We start from the raw sequence: 23168 nt of genomic DNA, 5'->3' as shown, positions 1-23168 counted from the left end.
TCGATGAGAGTGACCCACCGGGCTCTCGTTATCTTTACGTTGGACTTCTACTTTTGACGGAGCCGCTGCTCAACAGAGCAGATTGTACCAGAACAGGAAATCCAACACAGAATCAACAAAATAAACTTCCGCCCCCTTTCAAAGTAAAAGACTTAAAACAAAAATAACATTAGACTATTAGACTTTTCATTGTTGATGCACATTTTGAGACATTGACACAATAGAAATGAACCTGGACTTAAAAGTCCTCAGCACAGTTTTTGTTAAAGGAAAAGTCTGTAATTTGTTACATCATTAGTTGTCCTTATTAAAATATTTCCATAAACATGCTTTGGGTATTTGGTCGTTTTCCATTGGAAGCTGTCCTATTTGCTCCAGAACTACTGGAAGAGCATAATTGTAATTGGTAGGTGTGTTTAAGGTCAGTAAACAGTAAGCAACTAACCAAAACAAAGTGGGGGGGCAGTCACTGTCTCGGAGAAATTACACTATTCCTTTAGATGTGAACTTACATGGTCAATATAGTCCTCTAAACTATGTTCTAAATGTCCAATTTTTCATATATAAATAAAGAATTATAGATAATGCACTTAACAATTTAGTTTTTCTTGGACCCCCCCAATGTCTAAACCATGGTTACGCCCTTGATCACGGTACCATAATGTCCCTGTAAGTTTGGATGAATTTGTGTATAAATGCAGGAAAAACAAGCTGCTAAACGTGATGAACTGCAGGATGATGAGGTCAGATCGTATTTTCAGCGTCTTCCTGATCATGCTTCTGCTTTCCTGAGTCCGACACGAGTTATTCTTCCCATGGGGACTGTTAATGTTTCATCTGATCAGAAAAGCGTGACTGACTAATTGAGTGGCCGGTTGACTGGCTGATGTCTCTCTGACTGATGGAGGAAGGCGGCGTTGCCAAGTAACCTCGCAGTGCTGCAGAAAACTCCTCCAGCTGAGTGGATAAGAGTTGACACAGTAAAGCAGGCTGCGACCACTTAACTCCGACTAGCTCTCACAGCCAGCCAAAGCTCTGCCTGACTGACTCTCCTCCTGACTGGCTGAGCATCTGACTCACTGGATTACCGAACACGCCGTCTGGCTGTGTTCTTTCACATTTACAAAGTCAGAAGTCGGGCTTATTCAGCCGCTTTGAGGAAGTTGATCTTTATGGGGTTTTAAGAGTTGATCTGAGTCACGTGAAGCTTGTTTTGTTGTCTGCAGATGCTCATCTGAAACGAGTCGGGGGAACAAACTCAACGGTTTTTAGGTCACAACTTCCTTTGATGAAACGAATAACTGAACACAGGCTGACAGTGAGACTTACTGGCATCGCTCACACCCGTTTCTCCTCTGCACACGTGCCAAAACAATTCATTTTAATTTCCTCAGCCATCCCTCTCTCACTAATTTCATCATCAATTACTATTTCGCACTCATTCTCCCTGTTGTCGCTGGCCTTGTCCTTCTCACCTGAATCTCTTCAGGGAAAACACGTGAGGAGAAACGTGACAGCGCCGGCGGAAGGCTTCTCGCCACCGAGAAGCAGCCACGGCTGCCTCATCTGAGCTTCCTTAAGTTACACAGGTCGGTTTCTCCGTTAACCACAAGGGACCACATGTGGTTATGGACCGCCTCCATTCAAATGCAACGCAGGAATTTGATCTGCGCCATGACGACCGATTCATATTGTACCCGACATGAATCTTTAACTCCATCCTAACTTCCACCGGGCAGAAGTGCAGGTTGGCCTGCGCTCAGCCTGCTTAATAAGTGGAGCCTCTAAGTGCTGCAGGCAGCTGATTGTGGTTTGATTAGGAGTTTGAAATAGATAACTTAATTTGTTCAAGAGCTCCTCCTGCACTGTCGCTGGTGACCATTAGCTAATGAAGTTAACGATCCACTCTGCAGTATTTTACTACCACCATTGACCTCCCACCCCCCCGCCTCCATCTCAGTTTCCCTGCTCTGATCCTTTCTTTATGAACTCATCATACACTGAAGAAGTTAGAAGTAAGCCAAGAACTGACTTTATATCTGTTTAATAGTTCATCCGGATGGTTTGAAGGTGGCACTTAGGTTAAAAGTGTTGCCCTGGCAAAAGTGAAGGAATCACGTCTAATTGAGTGATAAATTAAAAGAACAATTGGTACGTAATTGCATCTCATCTGGTTTTAACCCCTTAAAATGGCTAAAAAAAGGCCTCAAAGTAAAGTTAAAGCTGTTGTTTGGAGCAGACTGAAATACCTGAAGGTAACAGCAGCGACTACGTCTCCTTATGAACGTAAAAGAACAATTTTACTGGACTACATTAAGGGGTTAAGAATATTGTTTTTAATTTGTAATCAATCAGATGTCATTCCTACTTCACCTGGAGAAAAATATCCGAGTTTTTTCCCTCTTTTGCCAGAGATGTCACATTTTCCACAGATATTTCAGCTCATATCTGAGGTGTATTTATTTATTTATTCATTGCCCCTTTGTGCTCTTGTACAACAAGCTTATGATCAGCTGTTGGGAACGTCTCATCTCTTCTGTGAGGCTCCTCAGCCGATTCCTTTGGGTCAGTATCACTCTGTTGTATCTTAATGGGACTTCAACAGTTATTTCTCTGTGCATGAAGCTTAAATGCCCAATAAAAGCAAGCTTGCATAAAACGGTCCATGTGATGTGTTGGTTTAAACTGAAATGCAGGACTTTGTGTCCCTCACATGAAAACCAGCCTGTAACTGAGCTAATAATCACCTGACTTTGTACAAACTGAATAATTCAGACCCCTGCTCCCAGTTGGAGGTCGTCTCCGGTGTGTTTTTACCCCACACTGAGACCCATTCTGTCGCCGTAGGTATGTTTGGTGTAAAAGAGCCTTTAGAAGACAAAGCTTCCAATAACAATAATAAACAGACCCTAAATCCGATCATTCAAGAGACGAAACAAAGCCCTGATGTGGTGTGAATTAGTCACAAAAACTTGAGTAAAAGCTGGTGAAACCTCTGCTTTTCTGAGTTTTCATAGACTTGCAGTGTGAAGGTCACACGAAAGACTGCCACAGAGGATCGCTTCATTGTTGCTGGCCTTGTTTTCAGGGTTTTCCTCTGGAATTTGCATTTTTGCCTACAGGCTACTTTACCACATCTCAAACATGAAATGAATAACGAGACCTTTAAGGATGCAGCATCTAAACTGCGGCTGTTTAGAGAGACGTGTTGCAGCAGTTTGTTGTTAAAGAACATTTAGGAACGGGACCCTGACCTTTAAGTAAAAACGGGCCGTTTACACCATCTCACCACTTGGTTTAAGCATGTAACGCTAAAAGAAAGTATGCAAATATGGGAGAATTTAAGGGCTTTTGCACTGCAGTTGTTGTGTTTTACGGTGTGGCTTCACTCACCAGGACACGGCTGCACGTTACAGTCCTGGTACTCCACAGGCGAGCCTCGGCACGCCACAGGGGCGCTCTTCCCTTCCGGTCCTGCGCAGGTTCGCCGCCGGGTGCGGTAGCCTTTGGCACAGCTCTGCGTACAGCTCGACCAGGTCTCCCATGACGACCAGCCCACCCCAGCCATCCGCAGCACGGGTGTTTTCAGGAGCTCCTCAACGAGGCCTACAGGTAGCGATGAGAGAAGGCGAAGCAAGGATCAAAAACCATCTGAAGCCAGATATATGACGCATGCTTTGCCAACAGACATTCTTCTCTCTCTGCCCCTCGTGCACTTGGCTGCTGTCGGTGTTTCATCAGTTTGTCGGAATCGTTGCAGCCCCCCAGGAGGCCGACAGGGGTAGACAGGTAATCGATTTAGGAGAGAGGGCATGGAAAAGCCACCAGTGGAGAGCAGTGGACTGTGGCGGTGCGTAATGCCGTGTGTCAGTGTGTGCGTGGAAGTGCTGGACTGTGACCCCGTCACTAACAGCATGTAGGGGAGCTAATGGCTCTAACGGGGGGGCCTTTAAACATGTCACAGCCCTGCTGGGAGAAATCTTTGCTCTGCCGCCTTCTCACTCTGTTGATACAGGACTTACTGTGTGTGTGTGTGTGTGTGTGTGTGCGTGTGTGTGTGCACGAATCCATCATTCAACAGATTATCCTGCTGAAATGTAAAAACTTATTGAATACACTGTGGACGACTCCCTTTCAAAACCAAGTTATCTGTAATTGGTGGAAAAATCCACACAAAAATAATGTAATTTTGGTTGATGTGTTTGAATCATTAAAAGAATGGTTCTGAACAACAATTTGGAGCAAGTTGAATAAAGAAATCTTACTAGTTGTAGGTTTAAAATGTGAGATCCCACCTCTTAAATCTGATATTAAACAGGCTGAAGGTCAGAGTACAAAAGGGTTCAAGTCTCCATTTTGGCTGAAAGAGACTGGTGGGAGAAGCAGGAAGATGCAGTGAGAATGTCTTTAATATTTTATTCCTCAGGTGGGAATGTTACAATCAACTATTCTGAGATGTGTTTGATTAAAATGAGCAGTTTTAGTGCTACCCGCTCATTTTGTCACGTTACTGTGATTGTTATGTTAATTTATTAGACCAAGGTCAGTTCCAGACAAACCCCGGAGGCTCGAGATGCATTTAGCAGCCTTTAAGCTCAGGTTCTCGGGTACAGATGCCACACATCTGTCTGCACCTCACTGATCCTGAAACAAAATTCTCTGCCCTTCTGCACCAGAAGTATCGGCCCTGGTTCTGCTTCCGTTAGCTTAACGGGGGAGTAGTGATGGACTCAGACCTAAATTTGGACAAACACATTAAGGCAATAACAAAGTCAGCCTACTATCACCTTAAGGATATATCAAGGCTAAAAGATCTGATGTCTCAGCAGGACCTGGAAAAACACTTAAAAAACTAGCTTGATTATTGTAGCAGCATCTTTACGGGTCAGTTAGACACCTGCAGCTCATCCAGAACTCAGCTGCTCGAGTCCTCACTGAGACCAAAGAAGTGGAGCACATCAGTCCAGCTGTGAGGTCTTTCCACCGGCTGCCGGTCCATCAGAGGATAGACTTTAAAGTTCTGATGCTGGTCCATCAGAGGATAGACTTTAAAGTTCTGCTGCCGGTCCATCAGAGGATAGACTTTAAAGTTCTGATGCTGGTCCATCAGAGGATAGACTTTAAGGTTCTGATGCTGGTCCATAAAGCTCTGAATGGTCCAAAATGCATCAGTGACCTCCTGACCCACTATGAACCTCCCAGACCCCTCAGGTCATCTGGATCCGGTTCTTTATCAGTTCCCAGAGTCAGAACCAGACCTGGAGAAGCTGCATTCAGCTTCTATGCTCCACATGTCTGGAACAAACTCCCAGAAAGCCTCAGATCAGCTGAAACTCTCAGTATTTAAGTCCAGGCTGAAGAAACATCTATTTTCAGCTGCATTTGAATAAGCTTGAGTTTCAAAACGGAATCATGTTTTAACTCCTGATTTTATCTTTCATATATATAATTTTTTCAGATTTTATCTATTGTTCTTATTTCTTTCTTTTGCTTAAATTTTAAATCATGCTTTTTATTTCTTCTGTTTTAATGTCTCTGTGAAGCTCTTTGAATCACCTTGTTGTTGAATTGTGCTATAAAATAAACTTGCCTTAACGTTTTTAATGACGTTTACTCTCAGAATGACTTTTCACTGATGCTCCATTATCACATCTAAAGGAATCTAAACAGTGGCAGCGAACATGTGACATCTGTCCAACCACCCTGTGTTTAAGCCCCACAACACAGCAAGAGTGGCCAGAACTCTTCTCATATCGTGGGTGAACTTACTGTCCGTCTCACAGGCCACCGTCCCATCGTTTGGACAGAAGCGCGTCTCCACCTTCCTCCTCCCGATCTGCAGCTCGTGGGGATCGGACAGGTGCGCCCGGCACATGTAGCGCATCCTCTGCTCTTGACGAGCTCCGCCCTGGGTGACGTTGACCGGCATCCAGGGCGTCCAAGGTGTGTTCCTCTTCACCTCTGGACACGCCTCCAGGTTGCAGGCCTTGTACTCCTGCAGGAGAAGGTCGTCATTCGTAGCTGCTGTGTTAAAATCAGAGCTCCGGCTACCATGTGAAGCATAAGAATGTATCAGGAAGCTGAAATATTTCTGCTTTCTCTGCCAGGAGGAAACACTCAAATAGTAAAATGTGACGATTAATTGATGTCAGGAAGTCAGTGACGAGATAAACGTGGACACGTTTCCACTTTGTCCTGCGGAGGCGCTTTAGGTCAAGGATTCAAAATGAAAAAGTCTTTCTGTTAATTAAATCGTTGCTCAGTGGATCATCGCACAGAAGCTAAAATATTCTGACAAAGTGGCAGCAGAAAAACACGAAATGAGCTGTAAAATGTAAAAAAAACCAGTTAATTTATCATACGAGGTGTTTCATTGAGGCCAGGAAATGGATACTTCTGATTAATTATGTCAAACTGACCTCAGTTTTAAATAAAGTTACGCTCAAAGTCCTTTTTGAAATGAGGAATTTGGACATGTTTCTGCAACCTTTTTCTTTTGTTTTTATTGTTCCTACCAGAGCACATCCTGGGCAGCTGTTTCCATTCTCACAGGTGCGCACCCTGGAGTGGACCCCCCCACCACACTCTGTGCTGCACTTGGTCCAGGAGCCCCAGGGGGTCCAGAAGATGGGCTGAGGACAGGGAACGCCCTCATTGCAGAACCTGCAGAGATGGCCGTGGTCAGTTTAAAGGTTTTGAGAGATCTGTCCTTGTTATGTTGGATTCATTCATTAGTTTTCCAGAAAATCTCTTCATTTGCATCCTCATAACGAGTGTTAACATGTTACAGGTTAGTTTACAACGAGAAATATTCCTTTTTAAATGAAATTATGCCTGAAATGTAGAAAGATTTAATCCTGTGGACCTCAGTTTAGTTTCTTTTTTTAGTTTCAGGATAGATGGAAGCAAAAAATAATCAAGTTGTCAGAAAAAAACAACTAAATGACGTATTCGGCCTGATCAGGTTGTTATGATGCTGCTAAATTTCTCTCAAGATGCAGTTTGTTAAGGAAATTTATGGAGCTGAACAGGAGGTTTTTTTTTTTTATATCTTCTGTTATCTGAACATATTATTAAATATTAACAGTTTTCCTGGTTCAAAGCCATCAACTTAACCACCTGCAGCAGCAAACAACAAGGTCTTATTAAGAAACACAGACGGTTTTCCTGCTTCTGCAAGGCTTCCCAGGTTCTGGCTGCACTTTCCTGATTCACTTTAGTTTTTCTCTGATGAGAAACGGTTAATCCGACTCGATTATCGTCACCTTTCGTCCCTGCTCGGTCCGACACACACGCGGCCACCGTGTCTGGGTGATGGGTTGTTACAAGAACGCTGACGTAGCTCGAAACCTGTCCCACAGGTCGTGCTGCACTGTCCCCATGACGACCAGGGTGTCCAGCCTCCATTTCTATGGCAACAGACACATGGATATTAGCAACGGCTGTTCAGAAACCTAAATATTCAACAGTGACTTCACATTATGCTTTTCACACGATTTTGTCCTGCGTTAAATGGGGGAAAAAGGCTTTTTAGCTGCAGCCGTCCAATCGTCGCTCTGATTCTGAACAGGAAGTAGACATGCAAACACACAGCGAGAGCTCATTCTGGCGGGGAAGCATTCATTCAATTTGCTTAAGTGCTTTGTTCCAAGGTAGAACTCCTCATGATTTAATTGCCACTCTCTGCATAAGCACAATTCAATTTCAGCACCCAGGATTAAATCTGGCCTACTTATCCGTTGGGAAGAAGGTGCCTAAACTCTGAGTTTGTTCTCTGATTGGCCGACTGGGGCATAATAACTGGTTGTCGCCTACATTTTCTCACATTTTCATGATGTTTCTAAGGTTCTGTTGGAGTAAAATGTTTCCTGGATGCTTCAAAGTCACTGAGGACATTTCTGAGGGTGTTGGAGTTTTCCTGATCCAGGACATTTTGATGTGTTTAATCATAAAACTAGTATTTATAGTAATAAGAACCACTTGTCCAGCTCTTTCATACTGAGCCAGATGCACAAACTATCATAAGAATAATCAGTGCGTTACAGCTACTGTTACTAATGCTAACTGTCAGGACAACAGAAACTACTGTTTAAACCAAGCATTTTCCTCTCAGTAGAGCAGAAAATCCATGTTTTTCTGGCTGCTCAGTGCAGATCTTTGGTGTTATGTCATATCCATCCACTCCATTTTGTCACCATCCTAATTAAACTGAGAAATAAAAGTTTTTTTTTCCTTTTCTACCTGGAACAGTTTGACACTTCTATGGTGGGGCCTTCACAGTTTTTGCCTCCACATCGAGGGGCGGGGCTGTCACAAGATCTGGAGCGACACAAACAGGCGCTCGCGCCATCCACAGGATCGTCGTTGTTGCAGGGTTGCCATGGCGCCCAGGGTCCAAAGCCACCATCGTTGGTCTGGTTCCGAAGCTTTAAAACAAATCATGAGGACGGTAAGTGTAAGACAGTGAGAGCTGGAAAAGTATGACGTAGTTTAGTGTAATTTCTTCTGTTACATCCTGACATATTCAAGCCAAAGACGCTGAATTCATGGGATGTTCTTTGGTTACGTCTTTATCAATGAAGCAGGTTTATTTAGGTCTGGAGTCAATTCCAACAGTTGCTTTTTTGCTTTTGAAGGATTTTTCAGTGCAAATGACTGAAGGTCATCAGGCTGCAGAAAGCAAACAGTGATGGATTATCACAGATCCTTTCCCTGGTAAACAAGAAAACCTCTTTCAGTGAAGGGAGGGACTGCCTGCACATCTTAGATCTTCAGATCAGGTTGAACAACAGAAAACAGCTTATTCTTATTCACATTCAGCCCAAAGACTAATGCGCTTCATGTGGGGCTGTGGTCTGAAAATCTTAGTTATAAATGATAAAATACATGCACAGAAATATAAACACATTAGTAGTATAACCATAAGTGGTTCAGCAGAGACTCATTCATCAAAATTGTTATTAAATTGGATACAAAAATACAAAAGAACAGCCACTCAAAGTGGGGGGTGGGTTACATTAATGTATGGTTGGATCTCCATCAGATTAAAGTTTGAACCAAAGCAAACTGGATCAAAAAGATGTCTGTTAATTAATATTCTTTCTGGCACGGAGTGACGATGCAGGCTGGCCCCAAACTCAGTGTGCAGCAACCTCCAGCCAAGGGAAAAGCACTGTGGAGGCCTCGGTCAAATCCACTTAGGATGACTTGGAAGAGAAAATGCAGAGGGTTCACCACAGTGAACGAACCCTTCATCAGCCTCAAGTCTGACTCAAACAGCATTCTTTGGTCAGATGAAACTGAGATCAGTATGTACCAGAATAACAAAGTAAAGCCCCATGATTTGAGAAGCATACATGCGGAGGCAGTGTGATAACAAGGATATGCATGGATTCCACTGCCACCGGGCCCATTTGTGTTTATTGATGATGTGAAAGTGTACAGAAGCAGCCGGGCGAACTGAAGGCCGATCAGCCAAATGCAGAGAGCTGAGAGGGCTCTTTCCCAATCTTACAGTAAGTGCTCCAGTGACATCACTCTTACCGGACAAAGGGTGATGTTCTGCTTCCACTGACTCATGTTGGAGCTGTCCTCCAGCGTGGTGCATCTGCGCTGCCTGAAGTCCCAGCCGCAGTAGGGGTCCCGCGCCTCCAGGCACAGTCTGTGGGGTACCAGCAGTGGGTGAATGCACCAAAGTTAGACATTTCTTTTTATAACTAAACAAATACGATCCCCCTTCATCTAGAAAATAATTTAGCATTTAAATCCAGCACAATTGCAACTCAAAAAGTGCTAAAGTGTGAAATTATTTCAGTTTATCAGCGAGATTTGCATTATTTGTGACAGTTAGGAAACATGAGGCTGAGCGGCTTCATATCTTGGGTGTAATATGAAGCTATGTTGTTGTTTTTTAAGGATTATGAGGACAAAATAGTTTTCATATATTTGAAATATTAACATTTTCATAAGAAAATGGGCAAAGAGACATCAAATATCTGAGATGACAACACACCTGGGTCATATCAAACGTGGCTTCAGACCTGTTCCAGATGTTTTGTACAGAGATTCAAAGCAACAACGGTGCATTACCCCAACAGTGATTAAATATTTGTAAGCTCCTCCAGTAAAACCGAGGCTTAATGATGGCTAATTAAATCCAAAGCTGTTAATGACGAGGCTAAGCTGAAGGAGCCTCAGGAACGCAGAATTAAAGGCTTGAACGGTAAAACTCTCTTCTCTCTCAGAGGCTTCCCTCAGCCTTTTACATCCCTTCCTCCATCGGTCTCAGCTCCTTAATTACAGCGTTGGAGCGTCTGCTGAAAGCAGAGCGGCTTGTTTTCTTGCCTGCTGCAGGCTTTCTTGGTTTATTTGAGGAGTCCTGCAGTGTTGAGCCTGGAGGATGAGGAATCTCCAGGTGTTGATACAGCTCGATGCAACAGGGTCCAACCAACCCGAGGTCGGTTTGCATCGAATAAAGACAATACTGCTGAGTCAGCACATCAGAGGTGACCCCACAGGCCAGGAATGAGTGAGCGTTGTGCTCTCTGGTGATCTGTGGCCCAGCCGGAAGGCATCGGCTTCCTTTCTATCACATTGACTGTCTGCTTCTAATGAAGTGACTATTACTTTGACACCGGATGCCACTCTGTCGATGAAACAATAATCATAATGAGATCCAGGCTAATTTACAGCTCGGTGAACACAGCAGTTCATTTGAGAGGGCAGAGGGAGGAGCTTGTTGCCATTTTGGCTCAAGGTCAGCCGCATTTCATCTCTGTGGGGTTTGCATCGTCATCATGGCTTTGGATTTCTCATTTGTCTTTCTGATCAGCAACACACTCCGCTCCAACACACACTATTACAGAGATCAGCTAAGCAGAACAATTAATGAGTGCCTAATTCAAGAATGGAGCGAATTTAAAAGGCCGAGGTGGTGGCGATTTGAAGCTTTATTAGCTCTGTGTGCCAAGAGGCAGACTGGGGGGCTTTTAACCTCAGGGAAAGACCCATTTAGCTCTGGATTCACCTCATTTGCATTCATTTAAAGGAAAAATGGGAGAAGAGATAAATATAATGTAGACATGCTCATGAAATATACTCCAGAGAGAAATTGTATGAGTTGGAAGAGATGCCAACAAAATGACTGCAGTGCAGATGTAAGCTGGGATTGATGCTGCGGAGCAACATTTTCACACAATGAGCAGCACTCATAAAAAGTTTGCCAACAGCTGGTCTGTCGCAGTGTTCCAACAAATGATACATCTGTTAAATCAGAACTTTTTACACCGACTTAACCAGTCAAGACTAATCTCAACTTTGTACATTTCCAACTGGGACCAATTTGGAAAGGATGGACTTTACTAACCTGCAGACATCCGCCACTTTGAACAACTTTTGAGGTGACTAAAGCCCTCGTGGTTGAATGGAAGCCATTTCTGCACAGTAGTGCTCAGATGTGGTAGAAAACCTAAGGCCAGAGGAGCGGAGGGAGCTGAAACAGCTGCTTTCAGTTTAAGAATAAAGTGTAAGAGAGCTTTAAGTGTCCACAGTTTCAGTCTTTGTAGTGTTCCTTTAACTCTGGTCGGGTTTTCAGAATAAACAAAGATTACTAAAACAGTGTTTTAGCGTAGAACAGCTTTAGTACACAGCAGATATCAGCGGTCGGTTTAATGATTGCCTTTAAATAATTAAATCTTTGACATCATGGGGAAAAATGATGCAACAATACAGCGAGCGCTGAGTCAGTGCGGTCACATGAGCGCCATCTGTCGGATTAATGGCTGAATTACAATAAGACTGAGTTATTCAGCTCATTGGGACACCTTAATCTGACAAGAATCGGTTCGAATTAAGACCCCGAGATAACTCGATCCAAACGTAGACGACAGTGGATCGAGCTGCTGCCGTGCTGTGCAGGAGCCTCGTGTTCACGAGGTGAGTGAAGGTCTTCCTCATTATTCACGACATGCTTGTGCATCCGGCCTGTGTGAGATGAACGCTGTCGTATGCCATCAGAGCGGGAGAGTCGACAACAGCCATCTGCAGTTGACCACATGCAGCCCAAAGAGCATGCAAAGGAAACTCAACTGTCTCAAACTGCAGCTTGAGAAGTCTACAGTCGGCCTGCCGTGGAGATGCATGCAAGCATGGAAGCAGCTGCCATGAGGGGAACTCTACGGTGTGATAATTAGCAAGTGTGGTCTGACCAATGCCGTGCAAAGTCTTCCAGAGGTCACAGTTAAGGGAATATTCACTAAACATCGTCGTGTGACGTCAGTTCCTTCCTGTGACCTTCCTGTGACCTTCAGTGAACATCGTCTCAACTGGATAATATAAAAATTGGCTGCACGCGGTCAGAGGAACCCGATGGATGCTATAAGCATGAATTTAGCAGGAGGGTGTTACTGACAGACTGAGTCAGAGCGGTTACATGATTAAAGGCTAAATTACAATAAGACTGAGTTATTCAGCTCATGGAGACACCTTCGGATCGGGTTACTTGTGATCGGATTAAGACCCCGAGATAACTCGATCCAAACGTGCACTGAACGTGCACGTAGACGACAGTGGATCGGATCGAGAGTTCTGCACATGCTCCAGATTCTTCACCCTGAAGTGGAAGGAGACGATATTCCTGTTGCTGTCGTCAGAAAGAAAGAAACAAGGCGATGGAGAATGCGCCGTTGTGCATCGTCTGTGCCATAACCAGCTCATCACAGATGGAGAGGGACGCAGCTTCATCTCGCTCTGCGTTCGCCATCTTTCTGAATGCCTGAGTTTGTTGCTGTTGGTGGTGAAGACGTCAACAGGAAGTGGCTCTATTAGCGATAGCTGAAATGGGGACAGCGCCACCTATCGTCCCGGGGTATGACATGCTTTGTGCCAGTGATTCGATTCATTCACCGCCATATATCCAAGGATAATTACCCTCAGATAAGGAGCAGAACCCAACTGTAGCTGTAATCCAGTTAATCTCATCATGTAGACCCACTGACTCTCACCTTTCTAAAGCAGTAGAATCATATTGCCTCCCTGTATTTGTCTTTTTTAAACCCCCCACTGTGGAGGGAGAGGAAAAGGGGCCTGATTCTGCAGATGTACAGGTTGTGAGGCATGTAAGAGTGTGCACCTGTACACAGTGAGCGTTTTCGTACAGTAGACGCTCCCCCACCTGTTAACTGAGCTGAAAAATCTGCAAGGCTCAGGCAGGTATCGTGCACAAATCCCCAGTGGAACAGAGAAGTTATGGAACACAACCTGTTCCATTTTAAATAGACCAAAACTCCGCAGCCATGTAAGGAAATGTGTGGAGGACTTGCATTCGAGGATAAATCTGCTGTGTTCTCTCAGTGGAGATATAACTGGCATTTTAAATCGTTTGCGATTGCAGTAAAAACCGATGTCTCCTTTTATTACAAGACATTTAACAACAAGACATAAAAACAATACATCACCTCACCTTTAATGGCAGGCTGTCTGCGTATAATTGCAAATATGATCACCAGAACTGATAAATTATGGATTGCAGCCATTATTAGATGCATTGTTGGATCATGTCAGGCTGTCTGGAGGGTCTGACTCAGTTAAGCATATGTCTGGATACACCAGCCGACGTCCATCTCACCAAAATAACTATCTTCTCACTGCACCACTCAAACTCTGCTCATCCTCTGTGTAAAGGTGAATGTCTGTCCCTGAGGCTTCCCCCCCCCCAATGTGCTGACCATTCAGCAAGTCTGCTCATGATTAATCAGATACAAAAGAGACCTCCTACCATGCAGCACTAATACGCCTAATTAAAGCACTTGGAGCAAGGCTGAAGAATGATGGGTGCTGAATCCCAAAGAGATGCACAAATAAAGCAGAAATACTAAAAATGACAAGGCTTTGTCCCAAAAACAAACTGTCCACCATACAGTTTTATACCCTTGTGAATGAAAGGTAAAGCAGATTTATTTATATTGCAGAGCAAGGTGGTTCAGAGTACTTTACATAGAACATAAAAGCATTAAAAACTAAATTTACTATTAACATAAAAGTCCTTCAGTTCAACTAAATCAATTGATTAAATGCAGGTTTGATTTTAAAAGAGCAGGACTGGATGCAGACCTGCAGTTTTCTGAGAGTTTGTTCCACATATATGATCCAATAAAAGCTGAAGGCAGCCTCTCTGTGTTTAGTTTTAACTCTGAGGACAGAAAGCAGACCTGTTCCTGATGACTTAAGAGATATTTGAAGGTTCATGAAGTTCTGGATCATCCAATTTTCTATTTGTTCGAAGCCCTTAATGGGATTATAAGATAATAATATAATAATTTTGTTGCTTTGGATAAACATACAGAATTAGCCAACACTAAACACTAAAAGACGGACTACTTTTTGTTCAACATTTACAGGCTCCAGATTTGAACCCTGAGGAACTCCACATGCCATTTTTGACCGACAACATGTATGATTACCTATAGACACAAAGTAGTCCGTGTTTAGTGTTGGCTAATTCTGTATGTTGTGGTTAATCTACCTGAAAATATCAAGTTTTACATCAGCCTGTAATTATGTATTTGTGAGGAGCCCAAATTGTTCTTTTTCAATAGTGTCTTGATGTTTTTACAGTCCGTTTTCACTGGTCATATTAGTTGATTGGATAAAACTTTGTCATTATATTCCAGTAGCTATAATAGGGGCATTGTTTGCTTCTCTTAATGTTCAAGATTTTATCTGGGAAAAACCATCTTTGATGGATGAATTCAGAGTCAAACGAGGAGCGTACAATGTTATTGTTCTCAGTGATAATGTCAGAAAAGGTTTACCACCGTTGTTTTCTTTCCACAATTGACCTTCACTTTAACGGCTACAATGGCATCCTTTACCTTTGTTAGCTTAGAATTGGGAAGCTACAAGATCATTAATTGAAACCATTGAGGGGGAAGGTGTGCTAGAGAAAGCCTCGATAAATAATTCACTGGACTTTTCAGAGATATGCCTGTTGGAAAACACAAAGAAATAATCCTATAGAACAACCCAAGAGATGGCCTTCTATTAAATATCAAAGGGAATCATTAAACAAAGCAGTAAATCCGCCCCCTTTCTTATGAGCGTTGGTTTCACCAACAGCACTGAAAGGAATCATAGAAAAGTGATAGGGAGAGAAACACAAGACAACATGGCTGCATGTGAGCAGAGGAAGAGATTTAGGTTACATTACAGTCTGTCACAGCGCTAACGCTACATTAAACATATTTATAAAACTGTGGTCTTAGGCTTATATTGTTCCTGTACTCTACAGCTCAAATCATCATAAACTGACCGCACAAGAGTTAGGAAAGAAGGGAAAGACGGACAACCTGATCATTCCCAAACTGCAAGCAAAATGATGCTTTCTGCAGATCAAACTCCTGGTCATAGCTCATTAATCTGAGCCAGATGCTTTGTTTTACAGATGTTTTGAAGACTTAAAGGTAAACGTCACTTCCAAAGCCAGTCTGCAGATCGCTTGAGCAAACTTCCACCTATTAGACAGAAACTTTGTAATCCTGTCCCAGGTTCAAAGAGAAGGGAGTGCGTTGAACTTAATTGAGCCCATTTGGATGGTAAGCCACAAATTTCACTTACAGAATAGACCCGTTACTGTTCTCCTAAGGTCACCATGACCAGTGTAAAAAGGTTGTGTACAATAAATAAAAACAGGAGATAGCTCATCATGTCTGTGCTTTGTCCTAATATCGTACAAGAGGGATTCTTACTCTGAAATCTAACACAAATCCACCTTTCCAAGCCTATTCTGAGTAGCAGAAATCCATTTGGCTCCCTTTACTGCTCTTTGTTTAAAGAGTAACTGACTTCTTTCTGGATCTGTTCGTATCATCTATTGCACAGCAGCTCTTCACCGTTTTCAGCCTGCAGCCATCTTTACGTCACAGTGGGATTATATACATCACATGCATGTCCTCCATAGTCTGAGTGGTGTTTGATCTTAGTTTGTGGATCAGCTACAACCAGAAAGAGATGTTTCATGAATGCATGTGACACTGAAATAACAGGAATATTTCACATATTCCTCTCATTTCTTATGTAACAGCAAATACCAGGAAACCTGACTTAGAACAATAATCTAATCTAATTAAAAATAAATGTGGAGTTGCATTTCTAAAATCTCCTTAATTATTATAATTCTTAATGCTGTGAGCATAGGATTAAAAAGCCTTTGGCATCAGGGCTTTAGAGGGGAGTTAGAGCTGGAGGTTAAGACATCTCTGGTCCAAATCAATGCTGAAAGAAGCAGGAGGATGAGAAAGTGAGGCAGGGACCAAAGTGATTACAGCGAGACTCAGCCAGAACAAAGCCTGTAATAAAAGTAACAGGATTCTGGAGCAGTAATAAATACATCCACTGTGTGAACACCATCTCTCACTTTCTCCCTCACTCTTTGGTTGGGGACTTCTTCCCCTGATTGGTCATATGGGCTGAGCAGCAGTGAGCTGTGATGGTAAATTAGGTTCTCCGGAGCAGCCTGGAAGCTCTGCTGTCAGACAGGAAGTCTACCGATGTGTGGGCGTCCTACAGAGGCCCAACAATAGTAGAAGTGGCATTTTAACACCGACTGCAGCGGAGATGCTAATGGTCAGTGGTTTACCCCAATGGCTGCTCAGTGGTTTCCTGACATTGTTTTAAACTCGTGCTGCAGGCAGGCTGAGCCTCTTGGCTCCAGGACTGCTGCTGGGTCACTGCTAATCACACACACAGCAAACCGAGCTGCAGCGCTTCAGGAAATCTCACTCACCAGCAGGACAATTGCACCTCTTGTAATAAAACGTAATGTTTATGTAAGAACATGTGTGAGCAGGGGTTTGCTGCAGGAATGCAGCTGCTGCAGAAAGCCTCATTTCTTCCATTTTATCCTCCAACAGTATCATTTATTCAGCATTTCCCACAAAAAAGAAAAGTAAATGCACCTTTTTAAGAACAGTTGAATTAAAGTGGTTGGACAAGTGATATGGTTTTAAATAAGTGAATTTAAATGTAAGTTTTGTGGCAGGTTTAAGCGATATTTGGCTGAAAAAAGACGAACGCAGCGTCGATGCTAAGCTAGCATGCGCTAAAGCAAAAATAAATCCCTTTACTATCAGACTGAGATGGAGAGATGGGAGCCGTGTGGAGGACAGAGGTGGTTCAGAGTACTTTACATAGAACATAAAAGCATTAAAAACTAAATTTACTATTAACGGAAAAAGTCCTTCAGTTCAACAAAATCAATTGATTAAATGCAGGTTTGATTTTAAAGCAGCAGGACTGGATGCAGACCTGAAGTGGTCGGACAAGTGATATCGCTTTAACTAAGTGAATTTAAATGTAAGTTTTGTGGCAGGTGTAAACGCTATTTGGCTTAAAAAAGGCAAACGCAGCGTTGATGCTAAGCTAGCATGCGCTAAAGCAAAAATAAATCACTTTACTATCAGACTGAGATGGAGAGATGGGAGCCGTGTGGAGGACAGAGTGGTGCTGTTAGCCAGAGGTGCCAATTGGCCAGGTCAGATATAATTACCACAAATAGAGGACAAACACACACACACACGTGCTGCAGCATTTGTCTGCAAGCTATCGCTAAAAGGATCCAAATCACTGACAGTTGAAACGGTTTAGCAGAGCAACAAAAAGCTCTTGGGTTAAAGATGATGATGCAAATGTTATTTTACTTTGGGGTTTGGGAGGTTTGCCAGAATCGCTGATATAGATCGATAACTAAGGAAAACTACATATTACAGGCACTTAAAGATAATTGGCTTCTCTGATGGCTGTATTTGTTCCACTCGGTAAACCGTAAGAGTCAGCAACTAACTGAAAATAATGCATATGTGACGGATCTGTGTGTTACATCTGCAGCTCATCAGGTGTTCAGTAACCAGCTGGATGTTTCCTTCCAAAGCACAGAATTCAAAATAATGTCTCACCTTGATATTGACGCGGTGCGTTTGTGCAATGATGGGAAACCAAAAACAGACGCATGTGGCTGCTTGTTTTTAATTTAAAAGAAAAAATAGAGTATTCAGCTGCTACCAAAGTGTGTGGATTTGTTGTATTTGTGTGTCTGAACGGGACGACCGCACACAACGCAGAAGGGTTTGAACGGAAGTCCTTTCAGCTCTCATTCAGACGGCGGCACAATGACGGGCGTTTGTTCACATTTGAATCGGGCAGAAGGTGTCCGAGCGGTGGGTGACCATAGAGACGGAGCACAGAAGACGGCTCTAAAGGAGAAAGATTGTTAGAACAAGACCAGAGCCGACCTCTGCTAACAGTCAGTTTTGGGAGCAATGCGTTAAAAGGACGTCTCCTTAACACTGGAGAGTCTCTTCTTTCATGTCTTCAGAGTTAGAAAAAGTAAGAATGAGTTTTATCGATACGGACCTACTGATACTGAGTGCATTTAGAAGTGCCCAAAGTGAGCCTTCGACATACCTTCAAGCTTTTACCAACCCAAGAAATGAATAACTCACCACCTGGAACTCATTCATTCCTTCAACAAGCATCTGAGAAGGCACAGCCTGTGCTGGTAGGAACAGAGAAGTTCTCAGTTTCAGAAGAGTCGAGCAAACAAAACTACTCAAAAGACTCAGAAAAACTACTGGAACTGGGTTAAGAAAGCATTATTAAAACCTGGAAGGATGGACAGTGGGGAGCCATCTTTGATTTAAAAAAAAAAATAAAGAAAATCAGCAGCGATGTTTAATAGTGAAAGTAAGAGCATTTAGGAAGAAAACTCAAGACTGCGCAGCCTTAAGAAAACCACTTATCTGTGAGGGAAAAGCTTCGGTTTGCCAGAGAGCATAAAGATTCTGGAGTAAAGAAAAAAGCTCATATGGTCCAGATTTATCCTGTTCCACAGTGATGGCTGCATGCTGTCCCACAGCTGTGTGATCCGGGGCTGTTTCAGTTGCTCCTGGTGGCCACTTTCAGCTCTGTAATCTGCTCGGTTAACATCAGCTGCACAGTTACAGCAGCAACTATCTATATATACAAACTCTTCTGTATGCTATGCAAGTCTTTTGAGAAGTTCTTCTGTTTGAAACCTAATTTACTGCCTTGGAGCTCAGTCTTTACCACCAACAATACACCGAAGAGCAGCTCAATAATGCACCTCTGTATCAGTGTTGGAATCGGTTAATAAAGGGACCGAGTGATGCTTTTTCACCTCCGTACTGCACTGCACCAACAACGTTAAAATGAGCAACACATTATTAGCTTTATGCCAGTGCAACAGCAGTTGGAAACCAGTTGAACTGACGACATTTTGTCAAGTTAAGCAAGAAAAACTCTTACTAACAGCTGCCAGGTTTACGAATTAAGCTCAGCTCAGAGTTAACCGGCATGCTCCTGTGGAAGTGGGGAAACTGCAGGTAAATCGATGGATAAACTGAGGAATAAGGGGATTATTTACAGTAAGAACTTTAGAATTCAAAGGTTTTATGTTTGTAGCTTTTAATCGATGCCTGAAGAGAGACATCAAAAGGAAACCGAGCACCAGAATAATTAAGATGACCACATATTAACTGTGAAAATACAAGGACAGTTTGCTCAATCGCCCGTCTCTACACCCCCCCCCCACCTGCCTGTTTCTGCCTCCCCAAACCCGGCCAAATGAGCTCAGCTGTCAGCCTGATTGACAGGTTTGACATCTGTTGTGCTCGGCAGCTCCATAAGTCGTGGTGCAGTGAAATATGCCGAGCGTGCCGCAGAGGTGAGCAGAATATTGCAAACTCCATTAAGGACGACACCCCCCCCATGGTATCCTTTGGGCACACTCTTATTATTTCTCACTGCATCTTAAATAGGATTCTTTCAGTTTCTTGTTGCTTTTCTATCGCTCCTCATCTCCATGTCTGACTCTCATCTGGAATACGTCACCCTCATCTTATTTAATGCAAAGGTTACCCCCCCCCCCCCCCCCGGTGTGTGCAACTGTCTGCTGTTTGGATTCAGTAGAAATAGGCCGCTGACTCATCATGCAGCGTGGATATTAGAAGCCGTCCAACCCACACACACAACACACCAGCAGAAACAGCATTAAGCCATTTATATGCTAAAATGAAGTTGACTTTGAAGGACCGCGGTGGCCAGCTGAGGATCCCGATTGAGAGAACTGATGAGATTCAGAAGGTTGGACAAACAGCCAGTGAGATCACCCCCCCCCCCCCCCCAATGCTCATCCTCTAAACATTGATTTTCACATCGATAACGATGGCGGAGCAAAAGGCCGCTCTCTGTCTCTTTCTGACAAAATCATAACTGTGGAGAAAGCTTCTCACACCTATTTCTTACCCCTCTGATCGTATTATGTGGAACTTCATTACAGCAAAACCACAACTAATTTATTTCTAATTTATTCCCTGAAACGAGCGGAGGACGATACCGCCCCAGTCGTTTGTCAGGTTTCCATAAGGACTTTAATGATTATTGGTGAGGGCTTCCACACATTAATCCTTGTTGAGGACAGATAATTGTCTTCAGCTGAAAACCCACCAGGTCAAAATAAATCCACTGCCAAAAAGCAAAGAACGGACAATGAAAAATGAAACTTTTTAGGAACTGGTCGAATACAACTGCCAGAATTTGGCTTGGAAATCACAGTATTTAGCAGCCAGGAGGCAGAAACTATCAGAGTGTTATAAAGTCGAAGATTAACACAGTCGGGGTACAACAAGCTTACCGGGGGCTCACAAAAAAAAAAAAAAAGCTCACAACCCGCCGCTTGTACCTCTTCTGCCGCCGGAAGCGGAAAAAGGGGCGGGGCTTATATGTGTAGCAACTAGCATATATATATATATAATAATCCATCCATACATCGGTTCCCTCTTTCACCATGGATCGTACTCTTGGCAACCTTCTTTGTGTTTCTTTGTGTTTGCGCTCTGCCGTTTTCCGCCTTTGGAATCCAGATCGGCCCTAATTGGCTGTCGTCGCGTAGCGTCACTGCTCATTTGCATAAAGTTGAGCCTTTCTCAACTTTTCAAGCTCACGAAGCTCACGAAGCCCACAACGCGTCGCTCACAACGCCGGCCGCTCATCGACGCCAGCTTACATTGAAAATGAATGGCAGCTGGCCGCTCACGCCGCTTTTGGTGTGAGCCCCCGGTTAGTCTCTAAAGTATCTCCTGTTCACTCTGCTGCTCTTCCAACTGAGAGTGAAGTCTGGTGAGGTCATCCTGGACCTGACACTGTCCAGGAAAGCCAAGACCAGTCGAATTGGACATGAATACCAAAGTGTGCGTGATTAAAAAAAAGAGCAGCGTTAGCATTAAAGCTAAAGGCTCACAGCAGGCAGTTCGGTGGACATGTGCAGAAACTGCTCTACTCACGTCTCAGTTTTATAGGTGGAGCACCTCTCCAGAGGGATCTTCAGGACTCTGTCGTTTAGCCCAACAAAGAGGGACCTGTCGCTGTGCAGGATCTGCAGGCTCAGGATTGGTTCTCGCACACCTGGGGGGAGGAGCTCCATCTCCTCCAGGTAACACCCCTGCAGGTTCTTGTTGGGTGTTGCCAGCGCCTTCAGGATGGTGCCGTATTCTGATTTAAGAAGACATATCAGGTCAGTTAAAACTCACCTCTTTTTTCTCTTTTAATTTGCTTCTCCACGACGAACCTGTGCTGATGTACATAACGTGGTAGAGGGTGTCCATTCCCTGAACAATGTCCACAACGAGGTTTGAAAAGCGAACATCATCCTGCATGACCAGCGGATCGACGGACTCCGGCTGCACCACATCGTTCATGAGGTAAAGTCGCTGCGCGTCCTGCAGGCTGCGCTCCGTTAAACCCTCGTTGGGACCCTCGTCCTCTATGGTACCACACTGTGGAGGGATGACAGGGGCTGTCAGAGGGCATGTGGAACGGATACAGGAACCAAAGAGGCAGGGATGGAAAGCAGGAAAGCAGTAAAAACCAAATATACTGGACTGGTTCAGTTCCTCACTCTGTTCTCAGTAACTGAATGAGACACTCGGTCAGCGCTTCAGAACTTAACCTGTAACTTGAGTCGATTATTTGACATTAACTGAGTTTGAGTTGTTTTTTTTCAGATCATATAAAAGATGCATCGCTTTCACTGTTCAGCAGCATCAACACTCAGCACCTTAAATGTTAAAAAAATTTATAAAAAGGAGATTAAAATGATCTTATCCATAATTTGCGTAAATGAGCTTTTCATGAATTAAAAACAAATGTGAAATTAGCATTTAACGTGCACGATTAAAGCTCCAATTTACTCACACCTGTGAATGTTACATCATCACAGCCATATCCTGACATTCACCCCCAAAGATGTGACACAAAGCTGATTAGTAAGCATGTTTATTTGCCTAAATATAATAAAAAGGTCAGCTGTAGCAGGCTGTATTGATGCTAACACAATAAGATGCTAACACAATAAGATGCTATACAATAAGATGCTAACACAATAAGATGCTAACACAATAAGATGCTATACAATGAGATGCTATGCAATAAGATGCTAACACAATAAGATGCTAACACAATGAGATGCTAACACAATAAGATGCTAACACAATGAGATGCTAACACAATAAGCAGTAAAGTTTGCTGTTCTCTCATCGTAGCTTCACTCTGCGTCTGCTCCTCTCACCGATGTTGCCGTAATTTCAGAGAAAACGACTGTTGTTCAGTTAAACTTTGTTTATAATCTCCCCACATTGACAGCCTGTATTTTGGAGCCTCACATAAAGCAAGCCTCAGGTTCAGATTTGTCAGTTTACAACATCTTTAAGAGTATTTTTCCCCTTTAACTGTTATCCAGCCTGAGGGCATGAACTGACTGAGCAGAAACCTTTTCTCTGCAGTGACAGAAATGTTTTTGTTGGAATTGAAGATGTTTTATAATTTAATTTAAACTAAATCACTTTTACTCAGCAGACTGCATATTTACTTGTTGGATTCTTCTTCTTTTTTGGGTCATTTCTGACCAGCCGGACTGTTTCAGAAGGTAAAAGCTAACCTGGAAGTTGTGGATGGGGTTGGATGTGGGAAGCCAGGTGGAGCGGGGATTCTCCTGGGAGCGGAAGGGTCCGTTGAAGGCCTGGGTGATGGCGCTCAGGTTGAAGGCACACACTGCAGATGCTGCAATACTGTTGCTTTATAGGGAAAGTGACAGGGAGGAG

General features: G+C 43.4%; 1 protein-coding gene across 6 annotated transcripts in view; it reads right to left on the bottom strand.

Moving 5' to 3' along the window:
* Window positions 1–23168, bottom strand: part of sema5ba (sema domain, seven thrombospondin repeats (type 1 and type 1-like), transmembrane domain (TM) and short cytoplasmic domain, (semaphorin) 5Ba) — a 172020-nt gene that overhangs the window by 14280 nt on the left and 134572 nt on the right. For all 6 annotated transcript variants that reach the window (XM_072397550.1, XM_072397553.1, XM_072397552.1 and 3 more), the window contains exons 10-18: window positions 23006–23141; window positions 21638–21845; window positions 21354–21561; window positions 9544–9661; window positions 8242–8426; window positions 7266–7409; window positions 6516–6663; window positions 5770–5995; window positions 3394–3606 (exon numbers count right to left, since the gene is read on the bottom strand). In XM_072397550.1, coding sequence (XP_072253651.1) covers window positions 3394–3606; window positions 5770–5995; window positions 6516–6663; window positions 7266–7409; window positions 8242–8426; window positions 9544–9661; window positions 21354–21561; window positions 21638–21845; window positions 23006–23141 — 1586 coding nt within the window. The remainder of the gene's footprint in view (window positions 1–3393; window positions 3607–5769; window positions 5996–6515; window positions 6664–7265; window positions 7410–8241; window positions 8427–9543; window positions 9662–21353; window positions 21562–21637; window positions 21846–23005; window positions 23142–23168) is intronic.

Source organism: Leuresthes tenuis, unplaced genomic scaffold (genome assembly GCF_036924035.1).
Source record: "Leuresthes tenuis unplaced genomic scaffold, fLeuTen1.0.hap1 SCAF_12, whole genome shotgun sequence".
Taxonomy (NCBI): Eukaryota; Metazoa; Chordata; class Actinopteri; order Atheriniformes; family Atherinopsidae; genus Leuresthes; species Leuresthes tenuis.
The sequence above is the reverse complement of the archived record's forward strand: the minus strand, read 5'-3'. Positions and strand labels throughout refer to the sequence as shown.